Source organism: Palaemon carinicauda, chromosome 1 (assembly GCF_036898095.1).
Source record: "Palaemon carinicauda isolate YSFRI2023 chromosome 1, ASM3689809v2, whole genome shotgun sequence".
In the NCBI taxonomy this organism is placed as follows: Eukaryota; Metazoa; Arthropoda; class Malacostraca; order Decapoda; family Palaemonidae; genus Palaemon; species Palaemon carinicauda.
In genome coordinates this window covers 290,037,620-290,054,791 of record NC_090725.1, presented here as the reverse complement: position 1 = coordinate 290,054,791, position 17,172 = coordinate 290,037,620, and the positions used below count along the sequence as shown (strand labels likewise).

The window sequence follows — 17,172 nt, the reverse complement described above, 5'->3', positions numbered from 1 at the left end:
AAAGATGTCCAGTCTCTTTACGAGTACTGCTACACCCTGGGACCATTCGTAGCAACGAATGCAGTAGTAGGCGAGGGCTCAGCCACTACATTCCCATAATCCCATAACCTTTTAACCTTTCTCTTGAATACTTTTTATGGGTTGTACGGTCGGCTAAGAAGCCTTCCACATCCTTGTTGATTTGGCGGGTGGTCAATTCTTTCTTGAGAAGCGCCGAGGTTAAAGGTTGTGATGAGGTCCTTTAGTATGGGTTGCAGCCCTGTATACTTTAGCACCTTTGAGTTGATTCAGCCTTCCAAGAGGAACGCTGCGCTCAGTAAGGAAGACGATCTTATTAAAGGCAGAGTAACGGTTCAAGTCGACTTCCTTACCAGGTACTTATTATTTCATTGTTATTGTGGATAACTGATTATATGAAATACGGGATACTTAGCTATCCTTTAGTCTTGTACACTGGTTTTTCACCCACCCCCCTGGGTGTGAATCAGCTACATGATTATCGGGTAAGTTTAATATTGAAAAATGTTATTTTCATTAGTAAAATAAATTTTTGAATATACTTACCCGATAATCATGATTTAATTGACCCACCCTTCCTCCCCATAGAGAACCAGTGGACCGAGGAAAAAGTGAGGTGGCGTCAACAACAAGTACTGTAGTACCTGGCCACAGGTGGCGCTTGTGAGTACACCCCCTTCTAGTATAGTGATAGCTGGCGTATCCCTCCCGTAGAATTCTGTCGGGCAACGGAGTTGACAGCTACATGATTATCGGGTAAGTATATTCAAAAATTTATTTTACTAATGAAAATAACATTTATCAATTCCCATACAATAATTATTTGATCACCTTAGAGGAGGAACTCAGTAATACTAGTTGAGCTGCAACATTGTATGGAAAATAGGATGATATCTCCCCAAGGGCTCCAACAGGGAAAGATAGCCCAGCAAGGAAAGAAAATAAACAATTAGAAGCAATGAATAAAGAATATTCAATATCTGAAGACCAGTAATAATTTTTCTAAATATCTGTCACATATAAACTATGTTTATATGTTGAACAGGCTGTTCAACATGTAAACATTTCCTTCAAGTTTGAACCTCTGTTAAGTTCCACTGATTCAATTGCCGGATTAGGTAGGTCATTCCACAATTTGGTCACAGCAGGAATAAAACTTCTAGAATACTGTGTAGTGCTGATCCTTATAAGGGAGAAGGTAAGACTGTTAAATTTGACTATATTCCTAGTACTATGTACAGGATGGTACAGTCTGGGAAGATATGAATGCAAAGGATGGTCAGAATTATGAAAAATCAGGAATAAGAAATTTAATAGTCCTGCTAGTTTTTGTCCATCTAATTGAGATGAGAGTCAGCAGCCAAAAGCTATCAGGAGAAGAATACTCAAAACAAGGCAGAATGAAGGAATTGAAACATTTCTTTAGAATAGATTGATCACTGAAAATCTTGAAATACTTTTCTCAAAAAGACCATTTTATTTACAATGGAAGAAGAAATATTTTGAGTTTTGTTAGCGTTTAACCTTATGCCCCATAATTTACATCATGCATTGAGTTTAGCTATATCTCTATTAAGGGATTCAGCAACCCTAGGTATACATTCAGATGTAATTGAGGCACAGAGAGCAGCATCATCTGCATATGCAACAAGCTTGTTTTGTAGGGCAAAACAAATATCGTGTATGTTGTATGAAACGTAACAGGCCAAGAACACCACCCTGAGGAAAACCAGATATCACATTCTTATACAGTATGTACTATGGTGCCTATCAATAACATCTCTGCAATATATTACTTAAAAATTCAATAATGATGGTAAGAAAACATCCACCTGCTCCCAACTGTTTGAGTTTGAAAACAAGGGAACAAAAATGGTACCTAAAGAAGAAAGTTTGTGATTATTCTAGATTTGAGTAATAACATAGTCACATTTGTGAACTCAGGTCTTACCTGAAGGAAATTTTTTGACGAGGAAAGGTGGAGAAGTGGGTCAGCACGGTGAGAAAAAATCAAATTGACCAGGTTCTATGAAACTTGGAAATCCTTGAATTACGTTCTTTTGTTACAGTTTCTTTCTATTCCAAGATGTTGGAAGTCTTAAGTACTTATTTTTTTACCTCTTTTTGTTTTGTTTTATTTTATTTCTTATTGTATTAACACCAAATTTTATCGTTTTCACTTTTTTATTGCTTTTCTGAGAATGGAACTACAAAAAAGCAATTAAAGTAGAGATGTGCATGAGTGTTGTAATTCAAGAGGTATTAGTTTGTTGAGTGTAGTTGGAAAAGTGTATGGTAGAGTATTGATTAATAGGATTAAGGATAAAACAGAGAATGCAATCTGGGAAGTACAGGGTGGTTTTAGAAGAGGTAGGGGTTGTATGAATCAGATTTTTACAGTTAGGCAGATATGCGAGAAATATTTAGCAAAAGGTAAGGAGGTGTATGTTGCGTTTATGGATCTGGAGAAAGCATATGATAGAGTTGATAGGGAAGCAATGTGGAATGTGATGAGGTTATATGGAGTTGGTGGAAGGTTGTTGCAAGCAGTGAAAAGTTTATACAAAGGTAGTAAAGCATGTGTTAGAATAGGAAATGAAGTGAGTGATTGGTTTCCGGTGAGAGTGGGGCTGAGACAGGGATGTGTGATGTCGCCGTGGTTGTTTAACTTATATGTTGATGGAGTGGTGAGAGAGGTGAATGCTCGAGTGCTTGGACGAGGATTAAAACTGGTAGGCGAGAATGACCATGAATGGGAGGTAAATCAGTTGTTGTTTGCGGATGATACTGTACTGGTAGCAGACACAGAAGAGAAGCTTGACCGACTAGTGACAGAATTTGGAAGGGTGTGTGAGAGAAGGAAGTTGAGAGTCAATGTGGGTAAGAGTAAGGTTATGAGATGTACGAGAAGGGAAGGTGGTGCAAGGTTGAATGTCATGTTGAATGGAGAGTTACTTGAGGAGGTGGATCAGTTTAAGTACTTGGGGTCTATTGTTGCAGCAAATGGTGGAGTGGAAGCAGATGTACATCAGAGAGTGAATGAAGGTTGCAAAGTGTTGGGGGCAGTTAAGGGAGTAGTAAAAATTAGAGGGTTGGGCATGAATGTAAAGAGAGTTCTGTATGAGAAAGTGATTGTGCCAACTGTGATGTATGGATCGGAGTCGTGGGGAATGAAAGTGATGGAGAGACAGAAATTGAATGTGTTTGAGATGAAGTGTCTAAGGAGTATGGCTGGTGTATCTCGAGTAGATAGGGTTAGGAACGAAGTGGTGAGGGAGAGAACGGGTGTAAGAAATGAGTTAGCGGCTAGAGTGGATATGAATGTGTTGAGGTGGTTTGGCCATGTTGAGAGAATGGAAAATGGTTGTCTGCTAAAGAAGGTGATGAATGCAAGAGTTGATGGGAGAAGTACAAGAGGAAGGCCAAGGTTTGGGTGGATGGATGGTGTGAAGAAAGCTCTGGGTGATAGGAGGATAGATGTGAGAGAGGCAAGAGAGCGTGCTAGAAATAGGAATGAATGGCGAGCGATTGTGACGCAGTTCCAGTAGGCCCTGCGGCGCTTCCTCCGGTGCCTTAGATGACCGCGGAGGTAGCAGCAGTAGGGGAGTCAGCATTATGAAGCTTCATCTGTGGTGGAAATGTGGGAGGTTGGGCTGTGGCACCCTAGCAGTACCAGCTGAACTCGGTTGAGTCCCTGATTAGGCTGAAGGAACATAGAGAGTAGAGGTCCCCTTTTTGTTTTGTTTCATTGTTGGTGTCGGCTACCCCCCAAAATTGGGGGAAGTGCCTTGGTATATGGATGGATGGTCTCACTATCAATCTTAAATGATAGTAAATTTTCATATACAGTACCAGTTATGTTCCATGTATGAATAATGGACATTAGAGTGGATTTATGGGTGTATTCAAAAGATTTTTACTGAAAATTATTGTCATTCACTTAAAGTATTGCTGTTAGTTTTATGTGACCTTTCCAACTATTAGATAATTTAAAAAGGTTGAACTGGCCTTAAGTCTAATACTGTGCATCAGTGTTAGGAAATAATATTTGACACTGCTGTTTATGCATATTAAGTGTTATTGGTATATGTTAAGTTCTATTTATTATTTCAGTTACCCCTAAACCTACCATCACCATATCTCTTGATGGGCTTCGTAATTTAACCCCCAGTGGAGTCCGGCATAAAGAAGTTGGTTACAATCTTCCTACAGGTAAGTGTTTGAGTTTTAACTCAATGCTCTGGCTAAAGTATTCAAAACTGTCATAGTAATATTAGTGAAAGATTAGAGAATGGTGACATTTGAGGGGTTGCTATCACAAGTATGAAGGGGATTTTTTAAATTACCATAACTGATGACAAACATTTTGCAGTATATGAACTCATAAAAAAGTATTAAAAAAGAAAGATTTACAACTGAAGGTTTGGTAGGTCTGCCCCATTCTTTTCTTAGAAGAAACAAGTATAAATTTAGTACCTTTATTATTTAATCTGGTTATAATTAGTCTGACTTAAATGTATTTTCTTTCAGTCGTGAATGTGAATGGTGGAAATGTTAGTGGAGATAAAAGTGTAACTGTCCGTGTTGGTGAGAATCATCGTGTAGGTGGTAAAACCCCTCCTCCGGTACCCCCACCTCCAAAACCTGAAGTAGTAGAGGGTCATCCTGCAGGGGGATCAGCAATGTTACCTGCCATATCCTCAGGTTCTACAGTCACTCATACACATGCTGCAGCTTTGAATCCCATACCTTCATTGCCAACCGTTAATAGTGACAGTCAGGCAAACCTTTCTTTACATGTAACGCCAAATGTTCGCCCAAGGGCTAGTGTTGGGAATGGTTCTGCAGTATTAGTTTTGGGTGAGGAAAGCCCTACAGAAGGGACAACCAATCAAAACGATGTGTGTGATGGGTCTTCAGCTGAATCAGGGGCCAGTGCACGAGTAGCTGGAGCAGCTGCAATTATTGGAGTAAACTCTTCCTCTATACCCAGCTATCAAGCTTCACTTCCTATGCGTAGCAGTAATGCAGCTAATGGTCAGCTGCCTATTAATTCAGCCCCCAAAACCTCTTCACCAGCTGCAAAACCCACGCCTCCTGCTGTTGCCCCTAGAACTGCTAATCGTCGCGGTCACAAATATAAACGTAACTCAGGTATTGTAAATTACCCATTTTAATAAGAAATGTTGGTTGTAGATTACTCCAAATAAGGAATGATGTAGTACAGTGTGTTAACCAGAATACCATATTGTACTGGTGTATGTATGCCAGAATAGATTTTGTAATGATGTACAGTATGTATGCCAGGATAGGTTTTGTAATGATGTGTGTGCTAGAGTACTGTAGATTCTGTAATTATGTATGTATGCCAGAATAGATTTTGTAATGATGTATGTATGCTAGAATAGGTTTTGTAATGATGTGTGTGCCTGAGTAGATTTTGTAATGATGAATGTATGCCAGGGTCGATTATGTAATGATGTAATATGCAGAAGAAAATAAATTTATATTAACAATTAAGGTCCCAGCGATGCCAGTTATGTCATTATATTCTCAACTGTTAAAATTCTGAATTGGACTCATTTCACCTATACCCAATTGAATGTGGAATCAATTTTTACCCAAAAAGTTATTGAAATATGAAAAATTTGAAACATCTGCCCCTCAGTAACCCACGGTGTAAAGTTAAGTCCGTAATATAGATTTTTATAAAATATATTTACAAATCTGTGATGCACTGAGGTAGCGATAGGTGAACCGTGATAAGACGATGATAAGACGAGGGAATACTGTACTTTGTAATTCTCACTAAAGTTTAAAAATTGTGTTGAATCAAAGTAATAAATTATATATTTTACTCAATATTATAGAGTGCAGTTCATGTAAAAAATTAATGTGTAAGACGTCAACAAAAACAATTGTAAAGAAAAATTAATGTTGTTTATCCTTCTGTGATGTTGTTAGTCATTTTAAGATGGAAAAAACTGATTCATGATATTTGGTGAGGTGGTTGTTACCTCTTATTATAGATCTTACATAGGTAACAAAATATCTAGATATGAAAAATGATGAACATTGTTTCAAACACCAAAAGGGGAAAGGTATTACCAAAGCCATCTTTTTACAATCCTGTGACAATTTGGAGATATATTAAGACTGTCTCAAATGAAAAAAAACTATACAAATTGCTAAAAGTTTTAGTGCTTTTAATTCTTCATGTAAGAATCTCCACATACTATTACACAGTACAGGATTTATCAGAATGAAAAGAATAAATGGTATCTATTTTAAGACAGGAAATGAAAATAGCTTTATACAGTTTCAGTTGGATAATGCTTGATGAATGGTCGGATAGAAGTTTGGAATTTCAATTTAAGATATGAATAGAAAGTACAGTATTTGATTTGGGAGGATGAAGTGTTGTTGCTTTAGGGTTTAGTTGCTGATAATTTTGCAATTGTGTAAAAATTAATTTGGTATGATATGCAATGATTCAAAGTTAGTGTGATTTGACAAGAATTTCTTCATTTATCTAGTTTTCAGTGTAATATGTATTTAAGGTGTATTTAAAATGATCTAGCTTATCTATGAATCCTTCATTTTCTTTTACTTAACAAATTTACAGGGACAGCAGATGGGGCTAGTAGTAGTGGAACATCACCAAGCACAGCCAATAAGAACAGTACAACTAATGCTGATGGGAGTGCAGGAGGAAGTAGAAGCACAACCAATGCTAATGATCCTAATGTTCCCAAAAACCAAGAAGAACCACTTCCACCTGGGTAATTATGTCTGTTTGTATTCCCCTCATATCCTTTACCCATTGTTGTTACAGCGATTTCTAGGACATGGCAGCCGAAAGGCAACGCCACCAATGCTTTGATGACATGGGACATCAAAGCCCTGAGGGTCTTGCACTTAAGCTGCTAACCCTAGAATTTGTGGTTAAGCCTTTCTTTTCTTTCTGTCTAATAATTTCATTATTTCATTTAATCTTCCATGAAATTAATTTTGTTATATGCTTACAAAAACTTGAGCTTCTCAATGTAGATTGAAAGGGAAATTTTTAACTTTCCAAAGATGATAGCTCCATTGTCCTTGTTCCATTACCAGGTTGTGATGCCACCTTTAATTCTTCATGGGAATGTTTAGAGTAATATGCTAACAAATGAGCAATCTTTTGCCATTGAAAGTGTGTGTAGCACTTACAAATGTAGTCATTTGCTATAGAAAGTTTTACGGTTCCTTTTTATCACAAGGATACAGTGCTTTGTAACATTAGAATAGATCTTGTATTGGAGACATTAGAATGATTTAGAATAGGGTAGTGATAGAGGTTGGAGTGGAAAGTGGAACACTGTGCCTTTTGATTTTATACAAATATCTTCTTAGACTTTCTAAAGGATATAGAACACTAACATTCCAAGCAAGAAAAATAAACTAGTCCAAAAAGTAGGAAAGATGAATTTTAGAAGGGCAAAATCTTAAGTATCCAGTGACCTGTATAAATATCCTTACCTCCAAATAAGTGAGAAAACTCAAAGTGAACTAATATTTCTCGAGACCAAATTATTAACCCTTTTACCCCCGGGCTATTTGGAAATTTCCAACCCTTAACCCCCAAGGGGTTATTTTTTTCCCATCACATTTTGCAGTATACTTTTTTTTAAATTGCTTTAACAGGCTTAATTTATGTCATAGAGAGGTCAGGTTGGTCTCATTCTCTTGGAAAATGCCTGAATTTTCTCAAAAAATTATCAAAAATATGAAAAAAAAATTTTATAGCATTTTTTTTCAAGGACGTACCAGTACGTCCATGGGGGTAAAGGGATGGCTTTTGTGAAACGTACCAGTACGTCCTTTGGGGGTAAAAGGGTCAAGACGAAGGCCAATTGAAGAAAAAGTCCACAAAGATACTTCTCTCAATAATAGTATTGAATACCCAGACCCATTTGATGTACATGTAATGCTGTATACCAAAATACAAGATGAAATTAATCAGAATATCAGAAAAGAAATTGAAAGAAAAAAAAACAACTTACAAATTTTAGAAAATTCAAAAGTTATAAACCAATTACTGACAAGTACTGTATAGCATAACTTGCCAAAGTCAAGCGATGAAATAGAACTTTCACTGGGCTCCACAAGGCACAAGAAGAGTTGGAAGACCCAGTCCTACATGGCTGAGGACTATGAAGCGTGAAGTAGGAGATGATGAATGGAGAAGTATTGGATTAAAAGCTCAAGATAGAGACGACTGGCAAAATCTAACGAGGGCCTTTTGTGTCAATAGGCGTGGGAGGGGATGGTGATGATAAAGTTCCCAAGGCTGTATTACAGTACCATTGAATTTTTATCATCATCTCAAAAAACCTTCAAGGATGCTCTTTGAATAGGAAGCCTTTCTCCATTATTAATCTTTATAGTGCTTTTCTTATCTGAGAACGTTATCTCAGGAGAAGTTTTTAATGATATTTTATATATAGAAACAATAGAGCTTATTCATCTTCCCTTACCCTTTCGGAGATCTATTTGTGTTTTTACTGTAGTACTTTTCCCCTGTGGGGTTCTCCACTTGGTGTGCTTTACACTGTGCAGTGCAGTTTGTATTCAAGAATTTTTTGTATTACTTGTCATTCTGCTGTAATACTGTGTATAAATTTTTTCTGGTCTTTCCTCTTAAACAGTCTGACTTCTTAGCTTTTAATTCTTATTCAAGGTTTAGTTGAGGTCTATAATAGTTTTATAATATTACAATGTGGTCCCATTAAACTACTGTACTGCAGTTTTAATTATTAAAATTTACTCTATCTGCTGTGGCATACCATTTTTTAAAGTAGCCATTTCTCTCTTTGTTAACAACACATATTACCGATTGATTTTCAGGTGGGAGATGAGACACGACCAGTATGGTAGACGATACTATGTTGATCACACGACAAGGTCCACGACCTGGGAAAGACCAAAACCACTTCCTGCAGGTTGGGAAGCACGACGGGATCCCAGAGGTCGAGTTTATTATGTAGATCATAACACAAGAACAACCACATGGCAACGGCCAACTGTAGAAAACATAAGGTAAGGTAGTATTTTTAACATTGAATGTTCATCGGTATATCATAAAAGAAATAGTGATTGCTTAGTAGGTTCTTAAAATTCAAGACTATTTTCTTGATACTTACGATGATGAGAGATGTAGGTTTAAGGAAAAAAATCCTAATTGGTTGGTAAGTGTTGATCAACTTTGAAAATTTCCGTTAGGTTATTGAGATTAATTTCATAGTTAATATTTTAAATATGCGAAGTGTCATTGAATTTACAGGACGGCCTCCTTATACACAAAACTGCACATGAGTAATGTTCAGCCCGCTGCCATTTGCAGATGAAGGAAATCTGAAACTGTGGATAGTAAAAGAAAGTAATGCATGAATTCACCATACAGTTATAAAACTATGGGAAATTATTAAATTCTCTCTCTCTCTCTCTCTCTCTCTCTCTCTCTCTCTCTCTCTCTCTCTCTCTCTCTCTCTCTCTCTCTCTCTCTCTCTCTCTCTGACCATTTTATAAACGTCAATATGCAAAAATAGGAAACTTGCAACAATTTTAGAGACAGATATCTTGGCTTTCTCATATTTTGTTCATTATGTCCTTTAAAACTAAGACCCCATTTTATAGCTACAAATTTTTGATAAATTCGGAAACCCGCAACATTTTCATTCCCAGAAATTTGGACCCAATTCACAACTTTAAAGTATAATTTCCTCATTTTTTTTTTGGTCAGTGGTCACCTCGGTGGAATGTTATTGAATATGGGTATAAGTTCCGCATTTCTAATGTTCTTTTCATTTCAAAGTCTTTTTGTTGAACCTGTATGTTGCAGTTTTCAATAACATATCCTTAAATTACAGTATTTGTGAAATCTGCAATTATGTTAATGTTAACGAATAATACTTTTTGTTGGAAAAAAATTACGAAATAGTTCAATACATTTTGAAAATAGGCCTGTCACTTTGTATTAACATTTTTAGATGTGATAATTTCATTCATACAAAGCAAATAATTTCCTTCAATTTATGCAAAACAAATTTTGTAATGACTTCTTGTGATGTCCTATTTATTTCAGACAATTTGAAGAGTGGCAGGGAGAGCGTCAGCACATAGCACAGTTGAGTTCTCAGCGATTCCTATACCCCAATCAAAATCAAGAGACTGATAATGATCCTCTTGGACCCTTGCCTGCCGTAAGTTTGTATTTTTCGTATCTTTAGTCAGTTTTATTTGCAATTTATTTCTGTGATTCTCCCTTGATGTTCGTATTGTTGCGCACTCGAACTAGAAATTTATATATGAAAGATTCATTTTAATGCTATTATTGTTCTTAAACTTCTCTTGTAGCTTATTTCCTTTCCTCACTGGGTTATTTTCCCTGTTGGAGCCCTTGGGCTTATAGCATCCTGCTTTTCCAACTAGGGTTATAGCTTAGCTAGTAATAATGATAATAATAATAATAATTATTATTATTATTATTATTATTATTATTATTATTGTATGAATCAGATTTTTACAGTTAGGCAGATAGGCGAGAAATATTTAGCAAAAGGTAAGGAGGTGTATATTGCGTTTATGGATCTGGAGAAAGCGTATGATAGAGTTGATAGGGAAGCAATGTGGAATGTGATGAGGTTATATGGAGTTGGTGGAAGGTTGTTGCAAGCAGTGAAAAGTTTCTACAAAGGTAGTAAAGCATATGTTAGGAAATGAAGTGAGTGATTGGTTTCCAGTGAGAGTGGGGCTGAGACAGGGATGTGTGATGTCGCCATGGTTGTTTAACTTGTATGTTGATGGTGTGGTGAGAGAGGTGAATGCTCGAGTGCTTGGACGAGGATTAAAACTGGTAGACGAGAATGACCATGAATGGGAGGTAAATCATTTTTTGTTTGCGGATGATACTGTACTGGTTGCAGACACAGAAGAGAAGCTTGGACGATTAGTGACAGAATTTGGAAGAGAGTGTGAGAGAAGGAAGTTGAGAGTTAATGTGGGTAAGAGTAAGGTTATGAGATGTACGAGAAGGGAAGGTGGTGCAAGGTTGAATGTCATGTTGAATGGAGAGTTACCTGAGGAGGTGGATCAGTTTAAGTACTTGGGGTCTGTTGTTGCTGCAAATGGTGGAGTGGAAGCAGATGTACGACAGAGAGTGAATGAAGGTTGCAAAGTGTTGGGGGCAGTTAAGGGAGTAGTAAAAAATAGAGGGTTGGGCATGAATGTAAAAAGAGTTCTATATGAGAAAGTGATTGTACCAACTGTGATGTATGGATCGGAGTTGTGGGGAATGAAAGTGATGGAGAGACAGAAATTGAATGTGTTTGAGATGAAGTGTCTAAGGAATATGGCTGCTGTATCTCGAGTATATAGGGTTAGGAACGAAGTGGTGAGGGTGAGAACGGGTGTAAGAAATGAGTTAGCAGCTAGAGTGGATATGAATGAGTTGAGGTGGTTTGGCCATGTTGAGAGAATGGAAAATGGCTGTCTGCTAAAGAAGGTGATGAATGCAAGAGTTGATGGGAGAAGTACGAGAGGAAGGCCAAGGTTTGGGTGGATGGATGGAGTGAAGGAAGCTCTGGGTGATAGGAGGATAGATGTGAGCGAGGCAAGAGAGCGTGCTAGAAATAGGAATGAATGGCGAGCGATTGTGACGCAGTTCCGGTAGGCCCTGCTGCTGCCTCCGATGCCTTAGATGACCGCGGAGGTAGCAGCAGTAGGGGATTCAGCATTATGAAGCTTCATCTGTGGTGGATAATGTGGGAGGGTAGGCTGTGACACCCTAGCAGTACCAGCTGAACTCGGTTGAGTCCCTTGTTAGGCTGGGAGGAACGTAGACAGTAGAGGTCCCCTTTTTGTTTTTGTTTCTTTGTTGATGTCGGCTACCTCCCAAAATTGGGGGAAGGGCCTTGGTATATGTATGTATTATTATTATTATTAATCTCTGGCACTGTTGTTCAGTTAGTTCTTTATACATGTTACATAAGATTTTTCATAATTATGACCAGCCTTTGGATTCAGGTCTTCCCAGCCAGTACAAACCTGCAAGTAATACTAGATATGCACTTAATTTTAACAGTCATGCGTGCTCCATCATAAAGCTCAATACTACACAGTATTCTAGAAGTTTTGTTCCCACTAAGACCAGATTGTGAAATGATATTCTTAATCAGGTAGTTGAATCGTTTGAACTTATGAAGTTCAAACTTGCAGAAAATTTTTTTGTGTTGAATAGGCTGATATAAGTCTCTCTTTATAGATTATGTATGACGGATCTAGTTTAACATTGTTAGTGATCTTAGAATATTTTATATTAATTACTCAATGCTTCTCATGTAGTTTATTTCCTTATTTCCTTTCCTCACTGGGCTATTTTTCCCTGTTGGAGCCCTTGTCCTTATAGCATCCTACTTTTCCAACTAGGGTTGTAGCTTATTAAGTGGTAATGATAATAATATTATTATTATTATTATTATTATTATTATTATTATTATTATTATCATCATCATCATCATCATCATTATTAATAGCCAAGGTACAACCTTAGTTGGAAAAAGAAGGATTCTATAAGCCCAATGGCTCGAACAGGGAAAAATAGCCCAGTGAGGTAAGGAAATAAGGAAATAAATAATCTATATGAAAAGTAATAAATAATTAGGATTAAACATTTTAAGAGCAGTAATAACAATAAAACATCTTTCATATATAAACATTAAAAAGAGACTTAATGTAAGTCTGTTCAACATAAAAACATTTGCTTCAAGTTTGAACTTTTGAAGTTCTATCTATTCAACTACTTGATTAGGAGGATCATTCCACAACTTGGTCATTGCTGAAATAAAACTTCTGGAATACTGTGTAGTATTGAGCCTCATGATGGAGAAGGCCTGACTGTTAGAATGAACTACATACTTAGTATTACGAACAGGGTGGTACTGCCCGGGAAGATCTCAATGTAAAGGATGGTCAGAATTATGAAAAATCTATAGAACATAAATAATAAAGTAATTGAATGACGGTGCCAGAGATTAATATCTAGATCAGGATTAAGAAATTTATTAGACTGTAAGTTGCTGTCTGATAAAATTACTTACCTGTAAAAAATTTCCAATTATCTTTCACTTTAAGTAGTACATGCCCTTAATAAAACAGTGGAAACATAGCGGTAGGTGATAAGAAGTCCAGGGTTGTCACATAATGATACTGTTTCTTCGGTTATCTTTGTCATTCGGCAGAGATCGCATGCTCTCCACATTGTTTATGTACTGTGCTTTAACATGTCTTCCCCTGGTTTAGTTAGCTGTTGTTACCTGGAATATGTATGGGAATTATTTCGATGAGATTATAATCTGCATTTCATTTTTGTATTGTGTCAAGGGTAATAATGTGATTCAGATATTCGGTGTGAAGAGTGCTTTTCACTCTTAGTACCTCTCATGGTAAAGTATGTTTCAGTGGTTGCTGATCAAGTTAACAGTTCTAAGCACAATAGGAAACTTGCTAGTTGAGGGGAGAAACCGGAAAAGACTAGGCTAGTGGATTATAGTGGTGATGATAAAGATGATGACACCTCCACTTTTGGACAACACAAGTTCAGCCATCTTTTGATAGTAATGAACCTCGTAAGCTCTTGGCATCACTTGCTTCCTTTGTTAAACTTCTGAAGTCCAATGAATCAGCCCTAAATAATGATACTTCTGGTCTTTCACACCTTGTTTCCAAACCTAATCTCAATGCTCAAAGTCAGTCAAATATTGATAGGGTTTCATTCAGTATGGGATCTGAAAATCCGCTGCGCTCTACAGATTTGAAAGCCTCACACAGAACCTCAAAATCTTTACATAATTTAGTATCCTCTCCTACCAAACCCTTGCAAAACCATAATCCTAGGCACACTATTAGACAACTAGATTGTGAAACAGAAAACAAAATTGGTTGTTTTAATCTTGATATCTCTCCACTCACTAAAGTAAGCACTTCTCATCAATCTCATGGTACGTGTGGATGGCGGGACATATTTGAACTGTCGGGTTGAATGAAATTTCAGCTAAAATTGTTTCCTTCAGGTGTAGTGTCTGGAATTGAGAGGGGAAGAGCGAAGGAGTGAATGGATGAGAGGTAAAGTAGTGGAATTGAAGTACGTGTCATCTAGGTTAATATCGGTAAGGGTTAGGGTGGGTAGTGAATGTTGGGCTTTTTTTGCTGCTTATGGATGAATGGAATGAAAGAAGCCCTAGGTGGCAGGGGAATAGATGTGAGAGCAGCAAAAGAGCATGCTAGAAATAAGAATGAATTGCGAGCAATTGTTAGACAGTTCCAATAGGCCCTGCTGCTACCTCAGGGCACCTTGTTGACCACTGAGGTAAAGGGAGTAGGGAAATCAATTTATGAAGATTTATTTATGGTGGAACACAGGGGAGAGTGGGCTTTGGCACCCTAGCAATACCAACCAAACTTGTCCGAGTCCCTTGTCAGGCAAAGAGGAACGATAAGGAAAATAATTTTTTTTTTTTTTTTTTTTTGCTACCTCCCAAAAATGGGGGTAAGTGCCATGGTAGGTATATAGCATAGAAATAGAAATAAAGTTGTTCCTAAATTTTTAAATCTCTGTCAATACAGTATATCCAAATGTGTAAAGGACCAGATGAATTGTAAAGATCAGAAGGCAGTGCATCCAGATAATGAGATGTTATAGAGAACCTAGGTGCCATGCAAGGGATAATTTCCTGTACTCCACATCAAGAGATTATTATTTTTAATATGCTGTACTATATATAATGTAATTTTTATAGAGTGGGGCAATATTAAATGTATTATTCTTGAATTTGTGTCCACAGGGCTGGGAAAAACGACAAGAACCCAACGGAAGAATATACTTTGTTAATCATCGAAACAGGACTACTCAGTGGGATGATCCTCGGACACAAGGGTAAGTATCTGATATTTTTATTTTGCTCCAATGTGACATTATTACATTTTGTTCCGTTAGAGAAAATAAATTTGTGGAAAACGCAAATTTTTAAAAGTAGCATCGGATGGCATAACCTATCAAATTGTATTTTATTTACAGTTATTTACATCCGGGAGAAAACATTTTCTAAAGTCAATTACACTTGTTCAATTTATTTAGTTGGAGTTGTATTAGGTTTTAAATTCTTTAAACGAAAAGTTTTATATAAAAATACTGTAATGCATGATGAAAAGATTCTTAGAATGTATTTTATTATGAACAAAAAGGTATGATTTTCAGCTACGAAAAATATCTTGGCAGTCTTTAACCTTGAGTGGGCACAAATAAACTAAAGAAAAAACACATTGTTCAATAAACATTGAAACCTTTTTTCTAAGCTCTTTATAGCACCAACCTGATAGATATCGAAGGATGAAAGATTTCAATGCACATGTCCAATATGTGCACACTATCTTACAAGTTCTGATCTTCATTTTAATATTCTAATCTTAAGAAGTGTGAAGGAGGGAGTAGGACACAAAAAAAGTTTGATAGATAAGGGGTTTGTGTAAAAATTTGCTTCAAGCAAGAAATTTTTTTTCAATACAGACCCTTTATGAGTAAATGCATGACAATTTAGGAGAGGGACATGCATTTAGTGGAAGACCATCACCTATATGTACTCTAATACATATTGATTGGTCTTAAAGGACTAATAGTCTTGAAGGGGTCAAAGAAGGGTAGTGCCATTTTTTTTCCTACTGTGCTGCAAGTCGTATGAATACTATACGTGGATCCATTGTTATCGCTAAGAGACAAAGTACTGTATTGCAGAGGTGAAGGTATAACTTAAAATTTTCCTTTTATCGACAGTGTAGAGCATTTCATTCCTAATTTACGATAACATCATAATCACGACTACACTCAATTTAGGCAATAGAAATGCAAGTAACAGGAACAACATTGGGCTATCGGCAGGTTACACAGAAAATATTGGTCAGCCATAGTTATAGAGAAAACTTCAAAACCTTTCATCTTACTTAAATTCCTTCATGCACAATGAACTGCTAACCATAAACTAGAAGAAAAAACAAAAGATGAAAACACTCAGTTGATGGTACTGGATGAAAAGGAAACAAGAAATAATATCATATATTGAGTTTGTAATATCTAGTGTGAAATAACCTTGTGTTTTATCCAGTAATTGTCAAGTAAGGTATTTTATTTTGGTTTCAGCCTTAATCCTATTCTTTCTTTTACAGCATGGTTCTTGAAGAAGAAGCCCTACCAGATGGATGGGAGATGAGGCTCACAGAGGATGGCCGTCAGTATTTTGTTGACCATAATACCCGTCAGACCACTTTTCAAGACCCTCGACCTGGAGCAAAGCAAATGTAACGTATCTAATCTACTCATCTTTTGTGTTCAAAATTATTCAAATAGAAATTTTTACAATGTAATATGTTTTTGAAATGGCTGGCATTTTGCACTGAAAATTTGCTTTCAAGAAAAAAGTAAAATTTGACAAACATTGCTAAAGCTGAGCGAATAAAAGCGCTGGAAAATTTCATAGAATTTACAGTATTTCCATAGATAGCAGACACAACTCCAAATTACATGAAACTTGTTATCTACTGAAAATGAAAATCACCTGTATGATTTAACATGAATATGAAAAACTTGAATTGACTAAAAATATTCGTGAGAAAATTCTTTGTCCCAAACTAAGATCCATTACATCATCTTTTGTGTTAAGCCTGTGTACTTTCAGCATTGATGTAATGTAAATGACTAAATAAACAACACTGATCGTATTCCTTTCATAGTCATGCCTAAAAATACTTCAAATACCTTGCAATAACAAACGTGAAACAGACTACCAATTACAGTATATCAATTATAAACAATCCCATCATCTTATTACACAAGAGACCAGGGTAGGAATAACAGATATTGGAGGTAATATATTCTCCTATGTAAAAGATAATTTCATAAACCATTACTTAGAAGTCATGTTAAGGGTCTAAAAGCTTTTCTCACCATTTACTTGAAAAAAAAAGCATTCTACAAAGTTACCTTCTTTATAGTTGCCATAAACAGTTTGATGGACTATATTCCTACTGTGTCCAAGGGGGGATAACTTTGTCATTTACTGCAGTTTG

The 17,172-nt window shown here is 36.5% G+C and overlaps 1 protein-coding gene across 2 annotated transcripts in view; it reads left to right on the top strand.

The window, feature by feature from the left end:
• Positions 1-17,172, top strand: part of Su(dx) (Suppressor of deltex) — an 80,467-nt gene that overhangs the window by 34,998 nt on the left and 28,297 nt on the right. For both annotated transcript variants that reach the window (XM_068392158.1, XM_068392168.1), the window contains exons 5-11: positions 4,132-4,230; positions 4,549-5,172; positions 6,644-6,800; positions 8,905-9,096; positions 10,142-10,259; positions 14,898-14,989; positions 16,273-16,404. In XM_068392158.1, coding sequence (XP_068248259.1) covers positions 4,132-4,230; positions 4,549-5,172; positions 6,644-6,800; positions 8,905-9,096; positions 10,142-10,259; positions 14,898-14,989; positions 16,273-16,404 — 1,414 coding nt within the window. The remainder of the gene's footprint in view (positions 1-4,131; positions 4,231-4,548; positions 5,173-6,643; positions 6,801-8,904; positions 9,097-10,141; positions 10,260-14,897; positions 14,990-16,272; positions 16,405-17,172) is intronic.